This window comes from Nyctereutes procyonoides, unplaced genomic scaffold (genome assembly GCF_905146905.1).
Source record: "Nyctereutes procyonoides isolate TBG_1078 unplaced genomic scaffold, NYPRO_anot_genome, whole genome shotgun sequence".
Classification (NCBI taxonomy): domain Eukaryota; kingdom Metazoa; phylum Chordata; class Mammalia; order Carnivora; family Canidae; genus Nyctereutes; species Nyctereutes procyonoides.
This window is the reverse complement of record NW_026575082.1, coordinates 8982633-8996133: the sequence shown is the minus strand read 5'-3', so window position 1 is coordinate 8996133 and position 13501 is coordinate 8982633. Positions and strand designations below refer to the sequence as shown.

The window sequence follows — 13501 nt, the reverse complement described above, 5'->3', positions numbered from 1 at the left end:
ATCTCTAGAGACTAACAGAGAAGTGAGTAAACACGCTGAGTAAATACAACTGACTATGCGAATGAATGTATGTACACACAGGTCGAATCAACAAGATTGACACAAGATTCCCTAGACACAGAACTTATTTTCAGGAGCAACAGTTCAAAGCAATAATTTCTCAAACATTCCTAAAAGCTTATTTCAAGAAATCAACCCAAGCATTATTCTCTGTCTGCAGTAATTCTTGCCATTACTCTGGTCTCTCAAACTTTCAACGACTCATTTGTTTGACTGTGATTCCAGCCCTCATATCTAACTGCTCTCTAGTTCCCTGTTCCCAAACTTTAGTAAGCCAAAAATGCCATAAACTCACAATAGCTACTAACATGGAAACATACAGAAAATTAATTACTCTTTTTATATAGCCAGGAGTAGTGTAGTTCAGTAACTACACTAAGAATCTTACGCTGTTACTTCTGATTATTCTTTGTATTACAGAGCCAGTCTATCACATCTGTGATTTCATCCTTGAAGATGTCTGTAAGGATCAGTTTCCTCTTCACTGTCACTACGAAGTCTGGGCTCCTACACCAACATGCATACAAAAGTTGAGTTACATGATCTTCTTGTCTCTAACTGCTTTTCTTTTCTATCCTACATGTTGCTGCCAAAAAACAATTTTATCAAGTCAACTATCTTCTCAAAAATGTACAATATCTCCTAATTGGCAACTGTAAAATCCAAAACTTTATGACATAAGGGACCCCTAAAATCTGGTCTTATACTTCATGTTATATGCACTAGCCGTTGTGTGAGGGGTTTTGAATATGAAGCGTTAATACAATCCACACAAACTTCAGGATTATTACTCCTCCATTTATAGACAGAAACTAAAATTGAGAGTTTAAGGCCTTCCCCAAAGCCCCAGAAGTAGCATATGCCAGATCTGGGATTAAAGCATAGGCCTGTCCTTTTCCAAAGCTGTATCCTGAACACAATCCTGATTTCCTAAAAAGAAATGTACATTATATAATTCTACTCTCTTCAACAATTCAAGGAAAAGGGAACCTATATGTATTGAATACTACAAGGGACTTTACAGGTGCTACATCATTCAAATCTCAAAAAAACCAATAAAAGACACACGATAATTAAATATTTACCAATGTGGACATCAAAGCTTAGAGATGTTAAGAAACTTTCCCCATGTTACATGGCAAAAGTAGCAGGCAGAAGCAGGATTTGAATTCGGGTCTGCTTTCTGAAGCCATGCTCTTTCCAAATTTCTATACTTCATACTTCTCTAAACTTAAATTCTTCTTTTCTCAAATCCTTTAATATAGGCATTGGTAAACTTTTCTGAAAAAGGTCAGATAACAAGTAGCTTAGGCACTGAGGGAAAACAATCTGTTACAACTCAACTTACCCACTGATGCATGAAGACAGGCACAGCAGTAAACAAATGAGTGTGGCCGGGTTCCAATACAGCTCCCTTTACAAACGTGGGCAGTGGGCCAGATCCTGTCCACGGGCTGTGGTTTGCCAATCTTTGCTTTAAGACATTCTATCCTCTGCAACATACTTATTAAGCTCATTTTCAACTCTAAGGTTTTCTATCGAATGTGAATAACTTTCCTGATCCTCCACTGTATTTATTCTACTTCACCTTGTAGGTCCCCGTTTATTCCTCTAATAGGTCATCTCTGGCTACTCAGACAACAACTCTCATTCTGAAGTCACACAGCAATGTCAACAGTTTAACACCCAAATTTCAGAAGTTGCCTCAGGTAAACAGAGTATCTCAAGCAGGCTCGATAGGAACAATAGCTTATACACCGTTAGGCACAAGATTAACATACACTGCATATTACACATTTGGTGGCTAATTCACTTAACTCATAAAGTATACAATCTTCAATTATTAAGATAACCTTAATTCATCTGAGCAAAAAATAAGTGTTTCTTCCTCCTACCTTGAATACTCCTTCACGTAATTAAACCACTTTCAGTATGAGAACAGTGAAAAAAACAATAAACTGAGAAAATGCTTACTAGAATAGGAAGTAGCATCCATCTTTCCAACTTTAACTGGAGAACCAATGCTTTTCATCTCAAGACCAACTTCATTCCAAATCGGTTCCAGTTTTTTACAATGGCCACACCATGGTGCATAAAACTTGTTGGGGGAAAAAGAAAAGACAGCCACTAAAATGTTGCGCTATTGTGTATAGCAATTTTAATTTTTAAAGAAATCTCTTTGATTAATGAGGAGATGAACAGTCCATTTTAGATACAAAGTCTAAATATAATTTCCAAAGCAGTTTCATAAAAAAGGTAAAACACAAAACATGAATCTAATTATTTTAACTCCTAGCACATACCTCAACACTGCTTAGTTTAACTCCTAGCACATACCTCAACACTACTATTACCTTATATTCATTTAAAATTACTGATTCCTATTTAAAACAGATATAATTTACAACAAAAACAGCTTTGCTTTAAAGTCAGTGTATGAAATCACCAAATACACATAAATCCCCCCCACATCCCATAATAGTTCATGATGTACCTCAGTCTATTTCTATTACAAAAACACCAACACAGTAGGTACCTTTGCTGCTTTAAGCATAACCACTGGTAAGGCATGGGGGTCAGTAAAATGACGGGCTTGGCAGAGGGACAAGTCAGGTTACTTAAACTAAAACTAGTTCCTTTTTTTCTTCAGGGCCACCAGGGCACTGGGGTGGATATAGGTTCCTCTAGTTAAATGGTGTAACAAACTGATCGTTGTACTTTCATGGGGAAGATTTATCTACTTTTTTTTTAAAGATTTATTTAAGATTTATTTATTTTATTCAGGGAGAGATGGGGGGGGTGGGGCAGAGACACGCTTCACGCAGGGAGCCTGACATGGGACTTGATCCCGGGTCTCCAGGATCACTCCCCGGGCTACAGGCGGCGCTAAACCGCTGCGCCACCGGGGCTGCCCCACCGGGGCTGCCCCAGATTTATCTACTTTTTAACATTATACTATAGAAATGTTCAAACATGCACAAAAGGAGAGAGCAAGAATTAAACAATGGACTCTTGCCCCATAGCTTGCCTTCAGCAACTGTGAACTCTGCTCTTCTCATTCCATCTCCTCTGCTGCCACTCTACTTTTTTACTGCAACAGGTTAAAAGGAATCCCAAACAACATGAAGTTTAAATACATTCCAAACTTGAAAGTAAGGAAAGGAAGGAAGATGAAAATCTGACTTTGTTCCCTATTAAGATGAAAATAGGACTTTACTGTCAAGTGCTATTTAGTAATTTCTTGGATAATATGAAACAAGAAGAGTGAATTCTTTATCATACCACAATCTCCCTCAGACATAATCCGTATTTTGAGTTCTTCAGAATTTCAGCAAAAACAGGTTCCCTTGTAGGAACCTTAAGGCTCTGAGATTCATTTTAATTTAATAACCTATATAATACTATGTGACAAAAACTGAGTAATATACATAAACACTAATCATACATAACTATATCTGTGTGGAGGAGAATCGGAAATACTTAAAATGGCATGGGTAGTTAATGAGTACAAAAATTTAAAAATTTACATACTCACATCTACAAGCCAAATGTCATCTTTCCGATTATCTTTAAACCTAAAACACAAAAATGAGAAAACAAATCTTTGCATGTTTATTTCTACCTTAAAATACGTGAGGATAATCAGTAAATATCGGAGAACGAAACAAATTCTTTCAACAAATTTTTACATAGAATTTTTACTACACGACTTCTAAATCTTATCCATTAAACATCTTTAAAAAAAGTAGAGAACTAAGAATCAGGAGTAAAGAAGAAAAACAAGTGGGACTTGGTAGACACAGATACAGACCTCAGTTCTGGGCCCCTCTATCCCACCGACCCCCATGCATTACAGTTAACCAGGCTAATCTGAGGCTACTACCCTTAGAAAGGTCAGCTTGGTTGACCCTTGGCCCTTGGTTGGCATCCGGGAACTTGAATTCCAGGAGGGTTTCCACCATTACCCGATAAGATGGTTCACTGTTCCAATGCTATGCAATGTGCTTTTATGATGAACACCTGCTTTTCTTCTAGGAGTCTGAAATCTTGGTCCAGACTAGGCAGGAAGGTCCTGACATGACCACCCTCCAATAAGAATCCCTAAGCACTGAGTCTCTAATGAGCTTTGTTGGTAGAGAACATTTCATACATATGGTCACAACTCCTGATGGAGGAATTAAGTGCATCCTATGTGACTCTACCAGCAGGGGACTCTTGGAACTTGTTCCTGGTTTCCTCTAGAATTCACCCCACACTGGTTTTTCCCTTTGTTGGTTTTCCTTTGGGCCCTTTCACTATAATAAATCATAGCTGTGACTTCCACAACAGGCCAAGTCCTCTGAGTGTTTCATGGCCAATAACCAAGTCTGGGGACCCCCTGTCACAACAGCCTACATTTAAAGAATTTTCCTATACATAGTTCTGATCATCTGATAATGTTACTCTTATCTGACACCTTCTTGGTCCCCTTCCACCACCTGCAAAAAGAAGTATAAATTGCTTTATGTACTTATGTGCTGGCTCCAATTATCTTTCTACTCAAATGTAAGCATCCTATGATTTCCAATCAACCCATGGTATTTATCACAGCTGAATTCACAATGTTTATTTGACTTTCTACATTCTTTCATGTTCACATCCTATCCAGCTAAGTGCATTTCTTACTCCCTAATACCTTCCTAAATTCTTCACCACTAGAAACAATCTCTCCACATCATCTTTATCTTCTTTAGGATTCTTATCAATTTCCACATGTTGTATTTACATATTACCCAACCATAAATACGGTTGTTTCATCTCTTAGTACCTTGCAAAGTGACCTATGTTTAACCTATACTGAATGAATGACAAAAATTCTTTATGAGAATATTTAGTAAGATTCTTGAACTTACGGTTAAGACTTAGAGAATACCTGGCCGTTATCTGAGCTCTTTAGTCCAACGGGGCACTTCTATCTTATCCAGCTGTGACACAGTCTGTCCTATGACATGGGCAGGGATAGCACCCTTAATCAACCTCCCAGGTTGGTAAAGCCAAATCTTCTAAGATTTGGAGCCTTTGCTCCTCTTAGGTTTAGTAAAAGGTTCTATTTTATATACTGGTATTGATCCATGGAGCTATCCAGGCCAAGCAGCATCGCCACCTTAAGTAAACTTCTGAGCTACAAACCTGTAGTTAATGGTCACTACGCTTGAGGGGAGGACCCATACTTTGCACCCAGTGGTAAATGCAAAAAGTTACTGTCTCCCAGTCCTTGGTGTTTAGTAGCCATTTTCATCTTTCAATGATCTGAATCTTTGGGAAGGAGCTGAAGGCTATGGAGGTAATTTATAGCCCCCCCCCCCCCCCCCCGCCATGCTGAGGCTACAGAGTCAGTGATTGTCACATTGAAGGAAGGGGAACAGACAACCGGGCCAACCCTAGTGCATAGGACATCCAGACTGGGGTAATCTTGTCCCTTCCCATCAGCTGATTAAGCCTGTACTTCAAGTGTTCATTAAAATGCTCAAGTACCCCTGTGGATCAGGGGTGACATGGAGCACAGAGATCTGCTGTATGCCCATGACTAGGCAACTGATGCATAGTCTGAGCATAAATTCCAGGACTGTTATCAGATGCAGTGTTTCAGGGAACCTGGAAAGGAAACAAATGTTGTCTTGCAGGGCCTGGAGACTGACTGTGGCTGGAGTCACTGGGAGGTATGGAAATGGCTGGACCAAACAAAGTGTCAAACAATATCAAGATCCACTGGAATATGATTGACGACATAAGGGGCCCCATCTGCTCTATCTGCTAAGGATGCCCTAGTCCACTCACTTGCAGGAAACTGTTCTGGGGCAGTATTTTTAGCCTTGACTAGGGTCTGACAAGTGGATTGGCTTTTTCATGCCATTTTCGTGTCTTCTCACCACAGCAGCAGCCCGTGTACTGCCAGCCTCATCTAGGATGACATGTGAATTTCCATGGGCTATCCTCTGGTGGATCCAGGAGATAATTGATTGTGCACCTGCTTGCTTTGGTGTGGAGAACAATTCATTTTCCACGTTGAGCTAAAATCATGAAATGCTCATTGGTTTTGTTTCCTTTTGCAGCACAGGGGCCTTTCTGATGAGCATTCACACAGGTTACAAAACATTCTCTTGATGGGCATTGCATAAGGCACAGAACTGTTGCTGTACATCTGAAACAATTAGGAAAAAACATTTCTGAGGATCAGATGATCTTCATCCAAATGTCTCATTTCCAGAGAGGGCCCTGTTTTACATGCTACACAACCAATGGCCAAGCCATTAGCCACAGCCCATGAGACAGTGAAAAACACAGCAGAGCTCATTTGCTGGGGCTGTAGCAGTAAGCAGGACGTGTAGGGACAGTGGGGCAATGTGGGATCAGTGAGGCTCAGGAGAGGGGAGGCCTTGGTGGCCTATGAAAGGGCCTTCTGGGTATCCTGTTGATTGGAGACCCTCTCAAGAGCAGCAGCCCTTCCAGTAACCTGATAGAAGGGAGCCATCAAAATAATTTTCCACACTGCATGAAGCTGCCTATGGTGTGAGGGCTCTTTACCATACTTGGTGAAGGACAGGTTTCTTTCAGGTTGGATGGTAGCCACACCAAATTCCTACAAGTTAACCCAGGGAAGACATTAGCGCCCAGGCCCACGGGTGGTCTGGGAGGTCTGCCTGGTTCCCCAGTGGGCCAGAGTAGGCAACACCTCCTTCGATGTTATTCCTGGGTGGTGGAGGGGCACTCATGAGACCTTTTCATGGATTTGAAAGATTCCAGTTGGGCTCCTGTAAGTTCCATTTCCACTTCACTAGAGACCCAGAGCTGGCCCTACTTAGCAACATGAATGGGAATTTCTATCTGTGAACCCACTACTGCACTCATCCAAGGCCAATAATTGTCTCTCAAAGGGCATGTACCTTTCAGCCAACTTGAATTGGTCCATGCTGACCTATAGTGTTGTCCTCCTGCCATAGGCTCTGATCAGTGAACTGAGAGTTTGCTGACATGTGTAATTCAAACAGCAGATGTGGGATCAGTGAGGCTCAGGAGAGGAGGAGGGTTGGTGGCCTGTTAGAGGGCCTATCCTGTTGGTTGGGGCCCCTCTCAAGAGCAGCAGGCCTTCTGGTAGCCATTAAAATCCTCACAGGGCTATATGACAGCATCAGTAGCCAAACAGGCTCACCAATCCCTGGGCCTCTTTATTTTTCTCGGGTCAAAAAAAGTCAAAAGTTTAATAATGATCTCCTCTGGAATCTATGATATACCGCTTCCCAGATCAGGTTCAGAAACTAGGTCCTTGTACCTCATTTATGTTAATGCCCAACCACAACTGCTGCTTTTGAGTCATCATGGCATCCAGTCCTTGCTGGGCAGTGCCCTGTCTAGGTCCTCTAGGAGGTTGTCATCAACATAACGGAAAGCCTATACTCCCTCCAGAAGCACAACTTTTTCCAGATCATGGTCTACCCATTGACAGCAGACAGATGGGGAATTAACCTGCCTTGCAGGACATTAAAGGTATGCTGAAATTCATCCCACATGAAGGAAACTGCCCTGATCAACCCACTAGAGTGGGGTGCTGGAAAAGACATTTTCAATGTTAACTGCCACAGACCAAGCTACCTCCAGTAGCAGTCTCTTCATGATTTCAGTTACCACCAGTGGCAAGAGCAATACTTTGGTATTGAGAGACCTATAACCAGCAGCCAGTCACCTGGTACCCAAGGCCTTGTACAAAGGCCAGACGGCACTACTGAGTGGAGGAATAAGTCTCACAGAGCACTTTGTCTCTCTTCAGCTTAGCAGCCAAGATGACTGTTTCCTTTTGACTGACCAGGCAGCCAATATTATTTTGGAGCTAGTAATTGAGTAGGTTCGTAGTCTTCCCCATGTTCTACTAAAATGGTCCTAATAGTGGCAACTCCCATTGGGGCTCAGGGACAGAGACGAATGGGAGTACACAGAAACAATACCACATTTAGTAGCATGGGCTTGAAAGTACTCATCCTGAGTCAAGCTGGGCAAACGTGCCTATATAGGTCATCACAGACTCAAACCTGGGAGGCATATGTATCCTCCTCATCCTGATAGCAGGGGGAAGTAGAGATCACACTCACTTGTGCACTGATATCCAAAAGGCCCAAGAAGTATAATTCTCCCGTGAACTCTGACCTTGGCACAGGATGTCCAGTCTACCACTGGGACAGAGAAACCTCAACCTAATACCTACTCAAGGTCTGAGTAAATATTTCAGTGTTCCTCCACTCATCTGGTGGGGATACTACTAGTGACAGAAGGGCTGTCATCATACAGACCCAAGTGGTACTGCCCATCAGACTCTTCATGACTTAATATCTGGCCATCAGGTGTCTGGTGAGGAGTCGATTAATATCCTCCTTTGAGACCCCATTATTGAACAAACAGACCTAGAGTTTTTTTTCAGAAAGGCTCACACCTGGTTTGCCCAAGAAAGGGTGCTCAGTTCCCATGCTTATGTCAGTCTCTGTGCTTGTCAATCTTTGCTGTCTTAGGGGTGGCTGCTTCTTCCGTGTCTGGATATTTCTCAGTTAAGACGTGGACTGTGTCACAGACTGAATGGATTAGGTGAGGAGGCTTACATGGACTTGGTAACAAGCAGGGACATTAGAGAGAAACCTAGAAATCAGAGTCTGTGTAACGGTCTCATTATCTGCAGTTTCCTACTCCCTTCATGCAGACCCAAGGGATCACCAAGATGGCTCACAGGACCACTACCACCTCTGTGAGAGCGGGCCAGCCATGGTTTTCGGTGACAGGAAACCTGTCACGGAGGGCCAAACCTGTCAAGTTCAAAGAGCACCCAGCTGAGAAAGATGTCTGTGCCTGCTCATATGCTTCCTCATACTCTCCACTGTGAGGGCATTCTAAAAGAGGAAGTATATAGCGACACAGCCCTCAAGACATCAAGTTTAACAAGATTACCTTCATGTTAACAATGCTTTTCCCTTCAGGGGCACCTGGGTGGCTCAGATGGTTGAGCATCTGCCTTTGCCTCAGGTCTTGATCCTAGGGTCCTGGGATTGGGCCCAGTTTGGCGAGGAGTCTGCTTCTCCCACTCCCACTACCTCTCCCCCCCCCCGCCCCCATTCATGCTCTTTGCTATGCATGCTCTGTCTCTCTCATGAATGAATAAAATCTTAAAAAAAACAAAATAAAAAAACTACAACAGTTCCCTTCAGAACCTACTATCACTCAGCACAGCTAATAAAGTGCTCCCTGGGATCCTCAGGATTTCTGCTCTTCTAGAACAGCACTGTGTTCATATGACCACTTGCTACTGTACCAATTTTGTTGTGTATAGGTCATTAGGACAACAAGCAAAACTGAAAGTAATAAGCCTTTATTCACTCACTGTGACAACATAAGCCAACAGGCCAAAAAAAAAAAAAAGGTGCCAGCTCCTCAATGTTCCATTTTTCCGAGTGGAACAGTACCAGACAAGGGTCAGGTGGATGCAGCATAGACCAAAGAATTCACTTCACTGCAGAGGAGCACTGAACCAAAGGTTTCTGCCTTTTTATGAACCCATGGGCAGGAGAATGAAAGAGGAGGAGGGATAGTTGTGGAAAAGTACCGACTCCAATCGAAGAGGAGAGGCTCAGCCAAGCCCCTAGATAAGATCTCAGCAGAGATGCCCAGGAAGTGCCCCAGGTGACGCCCCCAATAAGGAGGCCTCTGGAAGAGGCAACTTGGGGCTAGAGATTCAAATATGCACGTGAGCTAGCCTCGGGCCCTGAGTCTCTGACTACAACTCTCCCCAGAGACTGCAACACGCGGGCTGTGCACCAAGTCTGGTGTGGGGAGAAGAGCTTCCCTCCTAAGGCCTGCCAGGAAAAGCCTTGAAATTGCCTATGGTCAGGCCTGAAAGACCACACATAGGATATTTGGTCTGTCTGGAGCTGTACTCCTCACCTACTCTAAGCAACGCATCGTGATTAATGCTACGGTTCTATGAAAACAAACACACGGTACGGTTACTAAATTCCAGCACCGGCTCACAAATACAACAAAAAATGATAAAACAGAATATGGAACAGTTAGTAAACTCCATAGAGCACAACCCCATACATTTGTATGTAAATAGAACTCGGGACAACTTCTGAAAACGTTAGTGCCATACAAACATCGCTCATTACTGTTAACTATTAAAAGACCAGATTCATGGAAATATTTAGATAATACCAGAATTTCAAAAAGTCAAAATACTATTTAAAATACATATATATACTTACGATTCATCCAAATCTTGTACAAATCCTTTACTGAAAACCACATCCAGTAAAAACACTGGAAAAAGAGGATAAGAGGACAAAATGTTTACAATAAACGCTGACTTATTACTTGTCTCATACTACATGCTTAGTCATCTATAAAATGTTTTTGATTTTTTACAATCTACCATAAAACCCATCACTGATCCATCCCAAGGCACAAACCATGCATAAGCCTAAGTAGCTGATCCCTTCACGAAATATTCGCTCTGTCAGCAACTATACTGTGACCCGCAAGGTTTATACAGGCTAATAAACCGGAGACACAGAGGTTCTCTTTCAACATATTTTTATTCCCTTATTTTTCCTTGTTGCCATTCCACCTTTTTTTTTTTTTTTTTAACCAGAGAACGCGTTCTTCTCTCTTTCTCCAGTAGTCATTACCTCCTCCTCTGTATAAACTCCACCTGCCATTCAAAATGCCGATTTAGCTTTTTTCGACCTCACAGGCGTGTCACGCCCGAGCTACACTACACCTGCAGCGCTCGGCGTCCTCACAGCCTGGCACGCAGGCGGCGTCAAGGGGATTCTAAGCGAACACACGGCGGCGGCGGCGGCGAGGACCCGGCCCGGGCGTGAGACGCCGGAAAGGCCCCCCCCCCGCCCGCCCCCCCCCCCCGACTCCGCCGTCGCTTTTCACGCCGCACGGTCCGGCGACCCGACCGCGACCTGTCCTCGGCCATCTCTCTCAGCCCCCAGGTGGGTGAAAATTCTCCGGACGTGACAAGCCTCGGAACCTGCAGCCAAAGCCAGGCGTGGCCGCAGGCTGGGGTGGCGCGGCCCCCACGCCTCTCCGTGCAGCCGGCGCGACGGAAACTTCCTGCCACACGAAGCCAAGCACCGCACGGGAGGCAGGAGCATCTTATCCTGGCCCGGTCCCCGGCACGGCCGCGCTGGGGGAAGGACCTCAGCGGCCGGGGGGGTCTCCCGGCGGACGCCACAGCCGTCGGCACCCTGGCGGGGGACCCCGGCCCGCCCCCGGGAGAGGGTCCCCGCGCGCGCCCGCCTCGCCGCCCCCGCCCCCGCCCCCGCGCGGCCCTTACCTGTGGCGCAGAGCCGCAGGCCGGCCCCGAGCGTCCCAGCCGCCATGCTCGCCGCAGGGAGAGCTGCAGAGGCCCCGGAGAAGAGACACGGGCGGCCGCAGTTGGCACCGCCGGAAAGGGAAGCTGGCCGTGGGCGCGCGGAAGGGAAGCCTGGGCGGAGGGCGGAGGGCGGAGGGCGGAGGGCGGGGGCGGGGGCGGGGCAGGCGGCCGCCGCTACCCTCCCAGGACCCCGCCGGCCTCCGCCTCTGGGCATGCGCGGGACTGCGGCGCCTGCGCAGTCGCGACGTAAATCTGTGCGCTTCCCGCTGCCCCCCCCCCCCCGGGAGCGTGGGAACCGAGCGCGCGGGCGCCTTCCTGTGGGGCCGGGGCGGGTGCGGAGTTGGGGCGCTTCCGGGAGGCGAGACGCCAGCTAAGTCTGGAGGGGAACGGGAGAGAAACGCCGCCGCCCTCGAGGCTTGATGCTGCCACATTTTTTTCACTTGCTGCTCCTGTGCAGCAGCGATCAGATTCGTGGAAAGAGGTGGGTGTTAGCAGCGCGTGGAAAGATGGAGGCCGTGGGTTCGTGTGTGAGCTTCCTTCCGCGCGTCTCCAAAATAAGTTTGGGATCTTCCCTGAACCTGTTTGCGAAATGAGGTACCAGCTCCATTAATGCGATTTTGCCAGCTGAAAGAGTGCCATCTTAAAGACTCCTCTTGGAACCTGAAACAATGAAGTTGATCTTAAGATACAGTTTGTTTTTTTTTTTTTTGATGATTTGTTCCTGTTTTCTGATTCTTTTTGATAAGACTGAAATACTGTGAAATATTTGCTATCTCCTCCCACACGACAAAAGTGTGAAAACGAGGTATTTTTTCATATGGCGGCTCTGCAATCACTACATCCAGTGTAAGTGACGTTTTTATAGGACCTAACATTCCAGAGGATTTAGATTAAATCAGTTATTGAGCCTGCGTTATTGGGAATAGAAATAAATCATGATGTCAGGCAGGTCACCTGAGGTTCAAAATTCCGACAGGCAGAGACCTCAGAAAATTCTACTCCTAATGACTGAAAGGTTACATTGTGAGCTGATCGGGAGCAAGCCCGAGATTTCACCTGTTTTATGGATACAGCGCAGGATCCGTTGCAGACCTCCAGCAGATTCAAACGTTTTTTGGTTGTCTAGTTTATTTTGATTTTAACATACAGAAGTATTTAAATCTCCTACAGGTTCTCAAAGTAGGGATTTTATAGATCCTGGGGCACAGAAGAGGTAGTTTGCTTAATTTAGGCTTTGAGGATGGAGTTGCCATTTGAAACGGAGTTTCGGACTCCGGAGCTGGTCTTATTCTAGCACCACGCTGCCTCCCAGACCTCTCGCTGCTCCAGGATTCTCTCCCTCCCTCCCTCCCTCCCTCCCTCCCCTTCCCCTTTCAGTCATCCTGTTTTCACTAATGGTACAAATGTTTGATCAGTTTCCCTGGGAGTTATGTTGGGTTTTTCCCAGCTTAAGAAAGGTACTGCTTGTGTGATTTTATGCACGTAAGGTTAAAATCAGGGAAATTAATAGTCTTAGAAGGCAGAGGTACAAGGAATGTTTTCTTTCTTGATCTGAACCCTGCTACCCAGATCTGTTCATTTTGTGAAAATGCATTGAGCTTTATTTACCCTTACAGTTTGTGTACTTTTCTGTATACGTAACTCTAGCTCTTAGATGAAAGTTTAAGAGAAATAAATCTATGTTTTTTTTTTAATGGAAAAGTGATCATTATATGGTGTTAAATAGTGCTTCTCAAATTGTACTAAGCATCATTTACTTTGATTAAAACAGTTTTTGAATACTCCTTACAGAATCTGAACCAGTGGGTCTGGATTTGCATTTCTTACAAGTTCCCAGGTGATGCTGTTGTTCTGGCCTTCAGATCTCATTTAGCCCTGAGGGAAAATAAATCCAGAAAATGTCATTCATTTTTAGATTGTTCTGTATAAAATATATTAAGTAAAAAAAAAATCTATAAATAAAAATCAAGTTTTTTGTAGTTTTTTTCTTGATGGCGTGAAATGGTTTTATTGTTAGTGTTGAATGATACTTTTTTAAATGTC

At 44.4% G+C, this 13501-nt stretch overlaps 1 protein-coding gene across 2 annotated transcripts in view; it reads right to left on the bottom strand.

The window, feature by feature from the left end:
- LOC129514491 (protein disulfide-isomerase TMX3) overlaps positions 1-11592 on the bottom strand; it is a 44346-nt gene extending 32754 nt beyond the window's left edge. The window contains exons 1-4 of one of the 2 annotated variants that reach the window (XM_055333104.1): positions 11420-11592; positions 10338-10392; positions 3596-3635; positions 2035-2158 (exon numbers count right to left, since the gene is read on the bottom strand). In XM_055333104.1, the coding sequence (XP_055189079.1) occupies positions 2035-2158; positions 3596-3635; positions 10338-10392; positions 11420-11465 (265 nt within the window). In that variant the 5' untranslated portion in view covers positions 11466-11592. The remainder of the gene's footprint in view (positions 1-2034; positions 2159-3595; positions 3636-10337; positions 10393-11419) is intronic. The other variant, XM_055333103.1, reaches the window with a different exon arrangement.
- Positions 11593-13501: the final 1909 nt, after the last annotated feature.